Source organism: Diabrotica virgifera, chromosome 6 (assembly GCF_917563875.1).
Source record: "Diabrotica virgifera virgifera chromosome 6, PGI_DIABVI_V3a".
Lineage (NCBI taxonomy): Eukaryota > Metazoa > Arthropoda > Insecta > Coleoptera > Chrysomelidae > Diabrotica > Diabrotica virgifera.
Genome location: NC_065448.1, coordinates 54468038 through 54483460, shown reverse-complemented (window position 1 = coordinate 54483460; position 15423 = coordinate 54468038). Strand labels below are relative to the sequence as shown.

At 34.7% G+C, this 15423-nt stretch overlaps 1 protein-coding gene across 5 annotated transcripts in view; it reads right to left on the bottom strand.

Annotated features, from left to right (window-relative positions):
• Positions 1–14787, bottom strand: part of LOC114343271 (heat shock protein 75 kDa, mitochondrial) — a 331103-nt gene extending 316316 nt beyond the window's left edge. For all 5 annotated transcript variants that reach the window (XM_050654272.1, XM_050654274.1, XM_050654276.1 and 2 more), the window contains exons 1-5: positions 14541–14787; positions 14390–14482; positions 13047–13291; positions 9417–9488; positions 5218–5378 (exon numbers count right to left, since the gene is read on the bottom strand). In XM_050654272.1, the coding sequence (XP_050510229.1) occupies positions 5218–5378; positions 9417–9488; positions 13047–13291; positions 14390–14482; positions 14541–14646 (677 nt within the window). In that variant the 5' untranslated portion in view covers positions 14647–14787. The remainder of the gene's footprint in view (positions 1–5217; positions 5379–9416; positions 9489–13046; positions 13292–14389; positions 14483–14540) is intronic.
• Positions 14788–15423: the final 636 nt, after the last annotated feature.

The following is a 15423-nucleotide window of genomic DNA, read 5'->3' as shown; positions in this document are numbered from 1 at the left end:
TCATAGATTAGGTAAACCCGTAAGGCAAGGTCACTCGGTCACAGCCGACCGGGAAGACCTTATCAAACGCAGCCTGATGGAGGAATTATACAGAGCAATCTTGTCCAACTCCAACAGTCAAGCAAAAGCACCCACGTTTAAATCGTGGACCTATTCTGGTGAGATCATCAGAGTAGTATGTGCTGACGACTGAGTGGCTGGAAAAGGTTATAGATGACTTCAAACCGTGGGAGGAAGCATCACTAGCTGTTGTAAGTCAGGATAAGCTCCCGAAGCTTACCAAAGCCTCTCTATGGATCTCGGGGGATGTTACTACCACTTCCGGTGTCTCAGAAAGAGTGCTGCAGAGGCGAACGGCGTAAAGTCCAGACATGTCAGTTACGAGATAGTGCACCTTCCACCACGAGGTAAAGTCTGATCCGAACGGACACCTGTTCGTCTTTGGAATCGGAGACGAGGACATGGCTGTCGTTAAGAAAATACCAATGAGGCTGAGCTACGCGTCCACCTCATTGACTCTAAAAGCAAGCACCAAAAAAATGAAGGGCACCTCCTCGAAACCAGGGAGCTCAGCTACTCGGCAGCCGGAGACGGTCACTGAGCCTGAGACACCCATGGTCCACAGCAGGACGACGACCATCAGATGGTGGTCGACAAACCCTGCAGAGGAAGCGCAAAGTGACTAAGGCTGCCGCCTCCTCAATTGAGGAGGAAGTGAACGCCTAAAAGAATTAGTACGACACCTTTGCCATGGCCAAGGACATCGGGAAAAAGGTAATTATTATTCAATGCAATCTCCAACACAAAAAGGTGTCAACGGCGACAATCTGCCGTCACCTGGATGTAACGGAGAATGGCTGGAGTTTTCGTCAATACGAGAATATGCGTTCGGCGAGCCTTGACCTACACGTGCCGACATAGGGGAGTTGTCCCCTGGTTATTTTTCCACGTTCCTGGAAATGGTAGAATGGACAATGAGCTAAGGAGGACAGCCCCCTGGAGGATGCACAATGGGTCAATTGTGGCCTAAGTGCTGTGGGACTTGACTCGCCCTTCGTACTCTAATGATACAGAGATAGTACGGGACTTTTCCGGTGGGCCGGTAGGCTAAAAAAGGCCGGCTTAGGAGAAAATTATCTAAAGATTTAGCCGATCGGCCCCCCCTCTTAACACTGCTGGATCCGCCGCTGTTTAAGATACTAATATAAACACAATAAAATTTCAGTACATAATATTATATGAGATGTTTAAATATATGAGAGACATTCTATTTCCTTTATCCTTATGTCTAACTTACAAAAGCAGTGTTAGAATAGAGAAAGAGGATTCTAGAACTTTTGAGATAAAGGATTTACTCAGACAAAGAGATGACCTGGCTTGCGTCCTGTTTACTATTGCCTTGGAAAGGCAGTCCGAGACATATCTACTCTATAGACATACTGGAGATAACATTGCTGTAGTTACTAGGAGCAATAAAAATGTTAAACACTTTTAAAATGACATACATACATAGACTTTAGAAAGTTACTGACATTAAGATTTAACACTTTCCTTCGTGATTCTTTTCAAAGCTATTGCAAGAAAATGGAACTAATACAAAAGGTGACTTAAACTTCATTTCTTTAAATTTCTAAGTATGTATAAGTCTAGATATGAACACTGATATAAAAGTTATAACAATGCGTAGAAGTGGTAGTGATGGGGGTGTATAATGAAGAGTTGAACAAAATCATTTGGGAGAACCATAATCAAAGTGATCTCATGAAAAAACTAATCTACTAGGGCCCTTATACGGGTGGTGAATCGTAAAACGGGCCATAGGAAACTCAATGTAAAATTCTAAACTGTTGAATTCCTGCTTCCCTAATTATTTTACATCAAAAGTCATGAAAAATATTTGTAGAGGATTGAAATCTGTATTAAAAACAAAAGTTTGTTTGTTGTTTGTTTGGGTTTATATGACTGCGGACACTATATCCATTCGCCGAAAACAAAAGTTAAAATTGTTCTATGATTTAAACACATTTCAAAATTTTGAAAAATATAATTAGTCGAGAAAATGAAGCTGGAAAAATGGCAAAACCTCGCAATTTTTTCGTCCAGCATCGATTTGTACAAAAATTTGGGATTAGGCTCACTTCACCCTCTAGTTCATTTTCTATATTGAGCCGTTGTACGCTTTTGGTTTTTTAACCCGGCAACTACCAGCACCCCATAACACATTTTTATCAAATATTTGGTATTTCAATGTTGGTAACCAAACTGTGCGTCATAGTAGCTTTCTATAATATTATATAGCATAGATGTGTTAGTGTTTGAAGTGGTTATTTAGTGTCATTCTGAACTTGTAGCTCTAACGTCGAATTGGGGTGTCATTATCTTTTTTTTTTTGTATTTTTGATAAACAGGTCAAATTTACATTTTTTATTGAAATAACTGATTTAAATTATTAATATAGACTCTATACTCACTTAATTTTAATTTTTTTAGATATTTTACTTGACTTCATTCATTATAGTTTGGTACTTGCTAATTTGCTTATAACACCTTTTCCATTTTATTTTTTAACTTTTATAACATATTAGTGGCTAATAATTTAATAAAACATGTTTTTTTTATATTCTTGTGTTACTCAACACATTATTTTGTTTTTGAAACAAGTAGATCACAGAAAATTTTTAAGGGGTGCCGTGGCAGTTGGTGCCTTGCAAAGCCACGTGGCAGGTGCCGGGTTAAGAGTGAAAACCACCCCTAATTGTAAAAAATTATAAAATAACATTTTAAACTTTAATATTGTTAGCATTTGCTTCTTATTAGTTACATAATTATTGTTTTGTGCTTTAAGATATAATATCACAATGTTTCAACCCTTAAAACCACCCTTGTTGGAGCTATATATGAAAAGTTTACTTATCCTAAAAGAATAATTTCGGCTTGCATCAATTTACATAAAAATTTGGGGTTAGGATCATCTTACTCTGTACTTCATATTCTATATCATGCTCAAGGGCGTTGATTATTTTTAGGGTGTAAACTACCCTTATTGTCAAAAATTATATAAAAACATTGTAAACTTTAATATAGATAAAATTTGGATTTGACTGGTTAAATAATGATTGTTTTATGCTTTAGGATATAATATCATAATATTTCAACCCTTAATAACATTGCAATTTTTATAAGTAGACAATTTAATAGATCTATACAGAAAAAAAAGTAGAATTAAAGAATTACAAAAACATTTATTTACACAAAATTACGAATTTACAAATATATAAAAATACACATACAAATAGTTTTTTAGTCATTCAGTATACGAACCGGCTCTGTGGTATTATATAGGTACATTGAAAATGCTCTACAACGGGACTATTCGAATTTTTCGAAAAAAAAAAAATTAGTGTTATAAACATAACTCCTTCAATTTTGGCGATAAAAAGTTTTTTCAATAATAGTTTTGTACGATTTTTGAAGAGTAATAAGACTGTAAATTAAATTCCGTAAGATCCCTTAATTTTTATTTGAGGTGGGTTTAAAGGGCTCGAATAAGGGGATGTTTGCTCGTAAATAGATGTTATAAACAGTTATATATCGCTAACTGTTCACTGTAATGAAAATCTATGCATAAGAAAATTTTAGCCATTAAAAAAGCTACAATTTAGTAGTCTATCATTTTTTTCGTATCGCCAGTATTTTCGGAGATATTTTGAAGAAAATGATAAAAAATGCAAAATTGCAAAAAATCAGTTTTTCTTTAAACTCCAATTTTTCTAAAATTAGGCCTTTTAAATGGGTCAAACTTCTTGGGTATATTAATAATATAAACATAAAAGGAATTACAGAAAGGTGAAGACTAATTTTAATTACAAGGGTAGTTAAGGGGTTGTTTTCACTGTTTTTTTTTTCGTAAAGAAAAATAGATACCAGCTTTTTTTTTGTCATAAGTTGCCCAATTTTTATGCTAGAAACTTTTTATTATTTTTTTTTTTGAAAGATCTGATTGTATGCTTGAAAAAACATCATGTAAGTTTTCCTAGAAAATGCAAAGTTTTCCCGTTATTTGGCTTTGATTATTTTAAATTATGCATTTGACAAAAAAAAAGCCAACTTTTAACATGCCGTATCTCGTTTTGTATTGGTCGTAAAAATATTATAGAGAAACAGTTTCGTTTATGTTACTAAAAGATACAATTTTGATATCGACAGTTTTTTTATTAAATGCATATTTTTCGAGTTATTCTCAAAAAAAACCCTCTAAAAAAGTCGATTTTTCCATCGAGAAACTGTTACTTTCAACCACGAATAACTCGAAAAATATTAGTTTTACGAAGAAAATGTAAAAAACATTTTTTCTTAAAATTACTTTTTACATCGATTTACATGGTTAAAATGTAATACAAAATTCCCACCCCCGAGATGGGGTGGAAACTACCCCCAAGGTTTTAGCGTACAGCAGCATGATATAGAAAATGATCCTTGGACTATTCCCTACCTTCTGTGAAAATTTCAAGTACATAAATCCATGCTGGACGAAAAAATTGCGAGCCAAAATGCTTCATTTCCTCTACTAAATATATTTGCCACAGTAGGTATGTGTGTAAAAGTTAGGCCACACGTTACTATTTAACTGACAGTGCGCACACTATTGATTGAATAAAACATATTTATAGGACATTTCAACGATTCTCATTTGTTTCGAGCATCTGTCATATGTCGTATATTAATATTATACACAGATTATACAACATACGACAGAAGCTCAAAACAAATGAGAATCGTTGAAAAGCCCTATTATTAATGCTTTCTCCTTAACTGATTATCTTTATTGTGTTTTAAACAATAAATGATAAAATAAAAATAATGACTGTTTAAATATGGTTAATATAATAACTTCATTGTGACCGAACGCTACCGTTACATACATTATTGCACTGTGTGTGGCCTAACTTTAGCGTGTTACTCTTAAAAATGAATTACATTTTTACAAAATTTTGGAATGTGTTTAATTCGTAGAACAATTTTTACAGTTGTTTTCAATACAGATTTCAATCCTCTACAAATAGTTTCTGATGTCTTTTGATGCAAAATAATTAGAGAACCAGGAATTCAACAGTTTAGAATTTTACATTGAGTTTCCTATGGCCCGTTTTCCAATTCACCACCCGGTATGTAAATGTACTATTTTTACAAACACTACTTTGTTATTTTGTCACATACCCATCAGAGGACCATTTATATCCAGTTTCTTCTCCAACAGCTCTTGAATAAACATCTACTTTATCAGCTACCATAAAGGAACTGTAGAAACCAACACCGAATTGTCCTATAATATTATTATCACCTGCAGCAGCTTTTTCTTTGATTTGTTCAATAAACGCCTAAAATTAAACTAGCATTTTACATACAACTCAAATTAAACTTAAAATCAAATTATTTATAATACATAGTTGTAAATTGTTAAGACCTAAATTTAACACATGGAAGATCTGGATGGTCTGCCTAAGAATGCTTTGATGTTACATGTTAACTGACACTTAAGTGGTCTTGCATTTTCTCCAACATAGAAATTGTTTTGCTTTCACAAGGTATTTTATAGATGCAGTTTTTGGCTCTTTCTTGTGTGTTTTTGGGTTTGGTTTTGGACAGGATAGATCTTTAGTGTTGGTTGTTTTGAATGTTAAGATGTACTTGTTTCCTATACTTTTCAATTTTTCTGATAAGCCCTTTACGCATGGTGTTGTCATCTTTTGAATCCTTTTTGTGAATGTCTTTGGAATGCTTGTGGTGTTTTGTTGTTTCTTTTCTTCAGTCTTGTGCAATTTTTTGTTTATAAATGACAAAGAGTTGTCATTTTTTGTCAAGACTTTTGTTAGAAGTTTTTTTCTTCATTATCTACATATCTCCACCATACTGTGGGTTGTTTGTCTTGTTAATTGGTTTGTTTGTCTTGGGAAATCTTTCATGAATATATCAGCTAATAAAAGGATGATCCCCTAGCTAATCCGAAATTTTGCATATAGAAGTCCTTAACTAGTTGAAAATAAGTACAGTGAAACCCCGATAAGTCGGCCCCCGATAACCCGGAAGTCCGGCTAACCCGGACCGATTTTCATCAGATAAACATTTTGATTTTCAATCTTTTGTATTTTTCAATTTAATTGTGGCTTATTTCCAATCAAAATAGTTAATTATCAGACAAACCTTTCAACAATAAAAATGTATGTAATATAATATTTGAGAGATAATGTGTACTTATGTATGTAATTTGAACTAAACGATATTAAAAATGACTCATAGCACACGCCGCAAAAACAACAGCCACCTGTCTGTAGTATATATTCCTTTTTATTTCAAACTGTCAGCATTGTTTAGGAAAGACTATTTAAAAAATTCTTTTATAAACAATGGTCTTTAGTATTGTGTGTCTTGTATTGTTCGCTTCCATTTGCTTACGTTTGGGTTTGGTGTTTTTTTTTAGTAATTTTAGTGAGTAGGTACTGTGCATATTTATAAATATATTTCATGTTATTTCAATTCTAACGGAGTTTATCTGTAAGTATACCGTATTTTATTAATTTTTACCATATTCTCCGGCTATCTCGGATTTTCGATAACCCGGATCGGTCGCGGTCCCGATTAATTCGAGTTATCGAGGTTACACTTGTACAAAGTGTTGGTAGCCTCTTCAGGCTACTTTATTTTTAAAGTTTTATCCAGTGGTAGGTAAATTGGTGAAAAGACTGGTAATGTCAAAAATGACTAGCATACCGTTGGAATTATAATCTATTTATGCTAGTTTTTGCAAGAATTGTTGTGAGTTTTTAATAAAAGATGTTGGTTGTGTAGACAAGACGAAAACGGCGGGTTCGCTTAAAAAATATATTCCCATGAGATTTTTTTGCATGATAACATTCGTGACACATCCCAGAATAAGGTTCAAGAAGTCGCCCACGCGAAAAGTGGTCCAAATTTTTTTGAACAATTTTTGAAGTTATACTTCTTTATGCGCGATATGAGGGTGAATTTTTATATGTTAAAACCTATGATCCGGGCGCATGCGCATTATAACTTTGTTCTGATTGGATGTTCAAATGACATGTCAAAAATTATCCAATATGGCAGCTGTGGTTTGGACGGTTGACGGTTTGGTTATGTATGGTTGTCGAGTTTTAAAATTTGTGGGAAGAGAAACAACAAACAAAGGTTAGTTAATAGTTATACTGCCTTTTTAAATAGTTTTCATATTATATTTTTGAAGTTATACTTCAAAATGTTTTAATTTATGTATGTATCAGTCCAGAAAAGGTGTAGAAATAATATATTAGTGTTTTTAAATATATTTTTCTACAAACGTGTTAAAAATGCAATTTTTAGGACTCCATAGTAGTTTAAAAATGCTACTTTAAGGCACTAGTGCTTTAAAAATTTTAAGGCACTGCAGTTAAAAGTGAATTGTCAAATTGTGAAACGTCAAAATATTTATATTTATTAACATTAATATTAATAATACAACTTGCGCAATTTGAAAAAGGTGGTTTAAAAGGTTTTTTATTATAATTTTGTGTCTTTGGATTTGTCTTCCTTGGGCGTAAAATAATAAAACATCTATTTTTATATTTCACTTGTCACCGTGATGTATAATTATGTATATCTGAAAGATAAGTAGCATGCGGCTTGATGGCCTTGTTGGTAGAGCATTGGACCAGAGATAAAAAAATCGCGAGATTGCGGGTTCAAATCCCGGACGATTCATACTTTTTTCTTTTTTTTAATATTTGGCATTGTTAAGTTTTGGTTCATTTTTGGTAATTATTGTTAATTTTTTGTATTGTAACTGTTAAGTTGGTATATTTATTTCGTTGAAATTATATTATAATAGAAGTATAACTTCTTACGTGCGTACAAAGTACACACACATTCTTTTTTTTTTGTTCAAATTGCAAAAATCAATATTTTTGGTGCGGACTAATTTTTTTAAAATTTTTTGGATCATTCTGGACAAAAAATATCTCTTATAATTTTTCTCTGAAGTTGATCTTTTTCGAGTTATAAGCAATTTAAAATTGAAAAAAAAACGAAAAATGGCGATTTTCAAGGCTTAATAACTCGGTTAAAAGTTATTATTATGAAAGTCAGAAAGTGACTAAATCAAACACTAAAGCCACCCCTACCACCATTATTTTATTACTAAGCTATTATTTTTAAGTAATAATAATGAGCGGTAAGATCGTATTGACGAGGCTGTAAATGCGAGTGCGAAAGAGATGCCATTCCGGCAGTCCAATCGTGCATCTTACTCGCACTCACATTTACAGCCACGTCAATACGATCTTACCGCTCATCATTATACTTAAAAATAATACCTTAGTAACAAAATAATGACAAAAAGTTCTTCAGGATCTTGTAGGGGGGGGGGCTTTAAACTTTGATTTAGTTACTTAAATTGCTTATAACTCGAAAACGATCAACTTTAGAGAAAAATTATGAGAGATGTTTTTTGTCTACAATAGTCCAAAAAACCTAAAAAAAATTTGTCCGGGCTGAAAATATTGATTTTTGCAAGTTGAACAAAAAAATTTTTCAAAAAAATTTGGACCACTTTTCGTGTGGGCGACTTCTTGAACCTTATTCTGGGATGTATTACGAATGTGGATATGTAAAAAAATTTCATGGGAATATTTTTTCCAACGAACCCGTCGTTTTCGCCTTGTCTAGTATGCTAGAGGCTGTATTATGTCTAGGAGGAACTTTGAAAATCTGCTGCAAGAAGATTCCATGCTGGTACAAATTGGTCTCAGGGGTACATTATCTTTGTGAATTTTTGGAACTACATAATAAGTGTGGTGTCCTGTTGTAGTGTGATGCTTTAATGATCTTCTTTGGTATCAAGATATTCCTTAAATGTGTGCAGTATCTTGTAGATTTTATTTTCCAGAGATTTCGTTGAGCCCTTTTTAGTTAGGTGTAAGGCTCACTTAAGGCCAATTGTTGAATTTTCTTGTGGTATTGGCCTTTGTCATTTTTTTTTCAACCACACACTTGCTATAGCCTACAAGATCAAGCCATTATTTTTAAAAAGAAAAATGAAATTTTGACACTATTGGGATTTCATACGTTAATTAAGTTATATCAGCGATTTTTTGTGTTTTCTGCGTTATTCCTTTAATTTTTGGTTTTTAGTCTGCTTTTATATAAAAAACAGTTGGTTTTAGAACCCTTTAGCGACATATTAGTATAATATAATATTTATGGATTACTGTCAAAGGCCGACATGATCAACCAGAAAAGAAGATGTATTTGGTGATTTTTCTAGTGACTTTCTTGTGTGTCAATCTGCCTTTGTAGTTTACTCCTGGTTTAAAAACAAAGCATAGTAATTTGATAGTTAATTTCAATTTGTCCTATAATTAAATTACCTTAGATCCTGACTTGGCTATTATACCCAAATGTGATATAAGGTCCTCCTTTGTCATTCCAATACCTGTATCCTAAAAAATATAGATAATAAATGTCCTAATGGATATCAAGTGTATAAAAATAAAGAAGACATTCAAGATTGTAAGAACTATAGACGGATAAAGTTAATGTTGCACACAATGAAAATTTGTGAGAAAGCTGTAGAGTGAAGGTTAACACATTAACACTTTCTGTGCGGATGGCATACATGTGAGCCACATAGTGCCTTCACCAAGTGAGCCAAGGTGTTAAATACCTTGGCTCCTTCTTCTTCTTCTACGGCACTACAGCCCAAATTGAGCCTTGGCCTCCTTTATTTTTTGCCTCCACCCTTGCCTGTCTGTGGCTGCTCTTCTCCATACACGGACTCCTAGAAGGGCTTGTGCGTCGCTGTTTACTGTGTCTTCCCAGCGCTTTCGTGGCTTCCCAACCGGTCTCTTTCCTTGCATTCTAGCATTCAGTGCTCGTTTTGTCCTCATTCTAGCATTCAGTCCTCTCCCATTCTTATCACACGTCCGGCCCATTGCAATCTTTGTAATCTAATGAAGTCTGACAGGGGCGTTTCCTTATAAAGTTGATAAAGCTCGTTGTTGTATCGACTTCTGAAGATTCCGTTTTCCCTCACAGGTCCTAGTATTCTCCTAAGTACTTTCCTTTCGAATGTGTCGAGTTTGTTTTTGGATGTTTCTTTCAGCACCCAGACTTCACTGCCATAGCATGTTATTGGTCGAATTAAGGTTTTATAGATTCTCATCTTTGTATTTCGGTGGACACTTTTTGACCGAAATATATGGGAGAGGGCAAAATAAGCTCTGTTTGCCTGCGTTATTCTCTTCCTTATTTCTCCATCTTCTGATCCGTCAGCATATATTTCTACTCCCAGGTATGTAAACTTTTCAACCGTTTCAATGTCATCTTCATGTATAATGTTTTGTGGGACTATATTTCTTCTCATCTGAGTCATTATTTTTGTTTTTTCTGTGTTAATTTCCAGACCTAGCATTTTTGTTTGTGTTTTTAACTCTGCATATGTTTCCTGTGCTCCTGTTGATGTTCTACTCATAATATTAATATCATCAGCATAAGCGGCCAGTTGAACCGTTCAGTTGGTCAGTAGATTTCCTCGTCCAGTTTGCATTTGCCTAACCGCATACTCCAGTGCCAGGTTAAACAATGTTGGGGCCAGCCCATCTCCCTGTTTTAGTCCCTGCGAAATGTTAAAAAAGTCTGTCCGGTGGTTTTGTATTCGTACACATGCCTGAGTTTCATTCATTGTGGCTTTAATGAGTCTTATTAACTTGTGTGGTATTGCCAATTCAGCCAATATATAGTATAGTTTGTTTCTTTTGACTGAGTCGTATGCCTGTTTGAAGTCTACAAACACGTTGTGAACATCAATATCGTGTTCCCATGCTTTGCTCAAGATCTGTTTTACTGTGAATATTTGATCCAATGTCGATCTTCCCCATCGGAAGCCCGTCTGATACTCTCCAATAATATTTTCTGCTAGTGGTTGGAGCCGCTGGTTTATAATATACGTGAGGACTTTATATGCTGTACATAGTAGAGAGATTCCACGGTAGTTTCTGCACTGGAGTTTGTCTCCTTTTTTATAGATCGGGCATACTATACTTTTCTTCCAGTCGTTGGGTATTTTCTCTTCTTGTCATACGTCTCTGATGAGCGCGTGGATGTGACTTGCTAGGTGGTCGCCACCTACCTTATATAGTTCTGCTGGTATTTCATCAACTCCCGGAGCTTTATTGTTTTTCTGGGCCTTAATGGCTTCGAAAACTTCCTCTATGGTTGGAGCTTCTACTCCATTCTCTTCTACGTAGATCATACCCATTTCATCTTCCATGTCTACTTGAGTTCCAAGTAGTGTCTGAAAATAATGCTTCCAGGTTTCTGTGACTTTCTGTTGGTCACTGATTATTTGCCCACTTTCATCTTTACATAGACTTGTTTGAGGTTTATACCCACTTTTTATCTTTTTTAGGTATTCGTAAGCCCCTCTAATTTCGTTGTTTTTGAAATGTTCTTCCATTTTTTCTATTTGTCCATTTTCATAGGCTCTCTTTTTATTTCTACATGTCTTGTCTGCTTTCCGTCTTGAGACTTCAAATAATGTTCGTCTTTCCCGTGTTCTTCTTGTTATGTACATTTTGTGTGCTTCATTTCTTTCCTCGATTGCTTGTCTGCACTCGTCATCAAACCATGCTGCTCTTCTCTCCTTTTTCTTGTTTCCCAGGGTGGACGCTGCTGCTGTCAGTAGTGCTGTTTTGATATTAGTCCATTTGCCCTCTATGGAGTGCAGTTCTAGCGTCCTTAACTCATTTGCGACTTCTTGTTCGAACTTCTCTTTACATTCCTGAATCTTCAGTTTTTCCAGGTCCAGTTTATTTGTTCTTTGTTGTCTTTCGTTTCTTTTGCTGTTAACTCTGCATCTAAATTTGGTTTGTACTAAAAGATGGTCTGATCCACAGCATGCTCCTCGTCGTGTTCTCACATCGGAGATACTACTGGCTGCCCTTTTGTCTATCAGCACATGGTCAATTTGATTAGTTGTGGTTCCATCTGGTGAAATCCATGTCATTTTGTGTATGCCTTTATGTGGGAAGCATGTGGAACTTATAACCATGTTTTTACTGGTGGCAAAATTTATCAAAAACTCCCCATTCTCGCTTGTTTCATTGTGCAGAGAGTATTTTCCTATTGTGCCATAGAACTGCGGTTCCTTGCCTATTTTAGCATTCATATCACCCATTATAATCTTGATGTCATTTTTTGGCGCATTATCATATACTATCTCCAGCTGTTGGTAAAAGCTTTCCTTTGTATGTTGCTCTTGATCTTCTGTTGGACAGTGAATGTTTATCATTGTTAGGTTGAAGAAGTGGGTGCGAATTCTCAACTTACATATCCTTTCACTGACTGCCTGGAAGTCGATGATTTTTGACTTAAAATCATTATCCACCACAAATGCGACTCCACATTCTTTGCTTCCTTGTTCCTTCCCACTATATAGAATTGTGTGCGTTTTAGTGTCCCTGACACCTTTCCCCAGCCATCTTGTCTCCTGAAGAGCAGAGCCACCTTGGCTCCTACATAACAGAAAATGGGATACTAGCTTGACAAATTGGCTGGTCGGTTAAATGGAAGCGAATGAGAGGGTACAACTTTTCAAATGAGAGTGTGGTGTATGATGGTGAAGTGTGCCCTATAATATAATGAAGATTCAGGAAAAGAAGATAAGGGTAGCTAAAATGAAAATGTTACAGTGGATGATGGGTAAGACTGATAGGGAAAGAGCTGTGATGACTACTATCTCAAAAAAGATTCAAGAAAAAAGAATAAAATGGTTTGGTCACGATAGATATAGAAATAAAAACTATGTGGGACGAATGATAGGGCTGTTGGACATAAGTTGATGGAAGGAGAGGTAGAGGACAACCAAGGAGAAGATGGAAGGACGGGTATTGTAGGGGGCTTGAAAGAGAAAGGTTTATGTGAAGAAGACAAGATGAATAGAAGTAGGTAAGTGGCAAAGAAGAAATGTACATGAAACAGTTTTATTTTATTTTGTTTACCTGTATTGTAATTGTTCGATTTTGTTTATCTGTTGATATATGTATTTCTAATGGTCGATCAACATCTTGTATTTTTTTGGCAGACTCGTCTCCTGAAACCGCCAAGTATCTGAACTTTTCCAATGCATCACTAGCATTGGATATTAGTTCTCGTATAAAAACTTCTTTTTCTGAATATAATGATCTGGCCACTATATCCAAGAGCATTTTGGTTTCAGCTTTAAATTCATATTTTGTACTTTCACCTAGAAAAGATAAGTAGAGTAAAGTAAATTTTTATTTGCATAAGTTTTTAACATAAGTGTTTAATATTTTTTTAATGTGATTAATCACATATTAAAAACAATATTAACATCTTAGATTAAAATATATTAAGTAACAGTACAAATTAAATATGCAGATCAAGACTGATACACGAAGTACTCCTCCACAGTATAAGGGTCAATATTAACCAGGTGTTGAAAAACCTTTGTTTTAAAAGATTTATAGTTTGTTTCCCATTGAATGTCAGACGGTAGATTATTGTAAAATTTAACAAATGCATACAAAGGATTTCTCTCTGTTAGAGACAATCTGTGAAGTGGGAAATACAAATTAAGGCTTCTTGTATTAAGTATATTCATGATTTGAAAGCAGATGATAAAACAAAGTAAAATTTTTAAAGAGGATCATAATACATTCATATTAGATGGCTGAGAAAGTGAGTATATTGAGTGATTTGAATTGGCCTCTATAGGATTCTTCCGCCTTTAATCCTAAGATCACCGGACTGCCTTTTTTTGGACTATGCAGACAGTTGAGCTATCCACTGCAGCACCTCAGAAGATTATGTCACATCACATAATATAGTAAAAGTTTGCATAATATACTGATAGTAAGATTCACTGGTTCAAGACAGCTTTTCAATACTCTTAATGAGTGGCAGGCTCTTTTTAGTTTTTTTGTCACATTTTGTGTTTGTTTCCCCCAATTTAGGCTCTGGTCAATATGAAGACGAAGAAACCTAACTGATCTAGCAGACAGTTTTGTGATAGAAGATTAACTCTATCTGGGAACTGTTCTCATGAATGGCTGGTTCTAAAGTAAGCAAAAACTGTCTTATCAGTATTAAGCAACAGCCTACTTCCACTGAACCACCGTTCAGCCTTGTCCACAGTTTGTTCCGCCACAGCACATTTGAGTCATCAGCGAAATTTACAGGGTTTAATGAACCACTAACCACAGCATTTGGCAGGGCATTTATATAGACCAAAAACAGAAAAGACCCAAGGCGCTCTCCTGTGGTTAGCAAATGTGATGTTTTAGATACCCACTATGAAAAATTATGTACTAATAGAATCTACCTGTTGGTTTCTCTGTGTCTTTAATAATTGAATGATGTTCATCTTCATTAGGCGACGTTTGTGTGCTTAAAAGTCTTCTAAGGTTCTGGTTACCTAGAAAATTATTTCTTTTTAAATTTGCAGATTTAACATAACCTCACACTTATCTTACCGCAAGATGAAATTCTTCCAGAGTTAATGTTTGTAAAGTTGTGATTTCTTGTTACTAGCCTTAAATGTCTAAAAGCAAGTAACCGGCTAAATCTACTTAGAGACATTATTCCAAAAAATATTTTTTGAATTATTTTAATTTTTGGATTGATTTTGACACTTGCCTTGCGCCTTGCTTGCGCCGTTGCCGTTAATAAAATAACTAACTTCACTCACGTTGCCTGGATTCCGTGGAGTGTAGAACTCGCATCGCTCGCATCTACCTAATTATGTCATTTGTCATTAAATCCAAATTGTCAAAATGTAAACGTAAACGACGGACGTAAACCATAAAATACCAAACGTCAGACCGCGTATTTTAAATTTAAGAAATATTTTCCAAAAATTTAATATTTCTAAACTAGCCATTACGCTTTCGAGGTGTGAACAGTTTCTGTTTTGCAGCAGTTAAAGTTTGCCACTAGTTTAGGGTCTTAACCTAGCTAACAACCGCCTGTGTTGTTGCTTAAGTGTTTGCATATAGGTAAGTTGAGCATTTTTGCTTATATTTTTTTTCAAGCGGCTTTCTTTTATGCTATTTTGCTTGCTCTTTTTATTTCTTTTTGCTTTCTAGTTATTAATACTTCATTGACTGGTTTTTTCTTACAATGAGTGAGGAAAAGGGGGGCTCAGTCCCCCCTTATCCTGATACTTCTTCTCCGGCTAAAATTGCAATGACTAATAATTCCGAAAAAAATCAAAATCAGACTTCCGACAATAATTCTCAGGAAGAAAAAAAGGTTAATACATACTCCGAAAAAGATCATGGACCTTTTGTAGTATATCTTGAATCTACAAATATACCGAATATAAAAATTGGCACATTCAATACAATTAAAATAGCT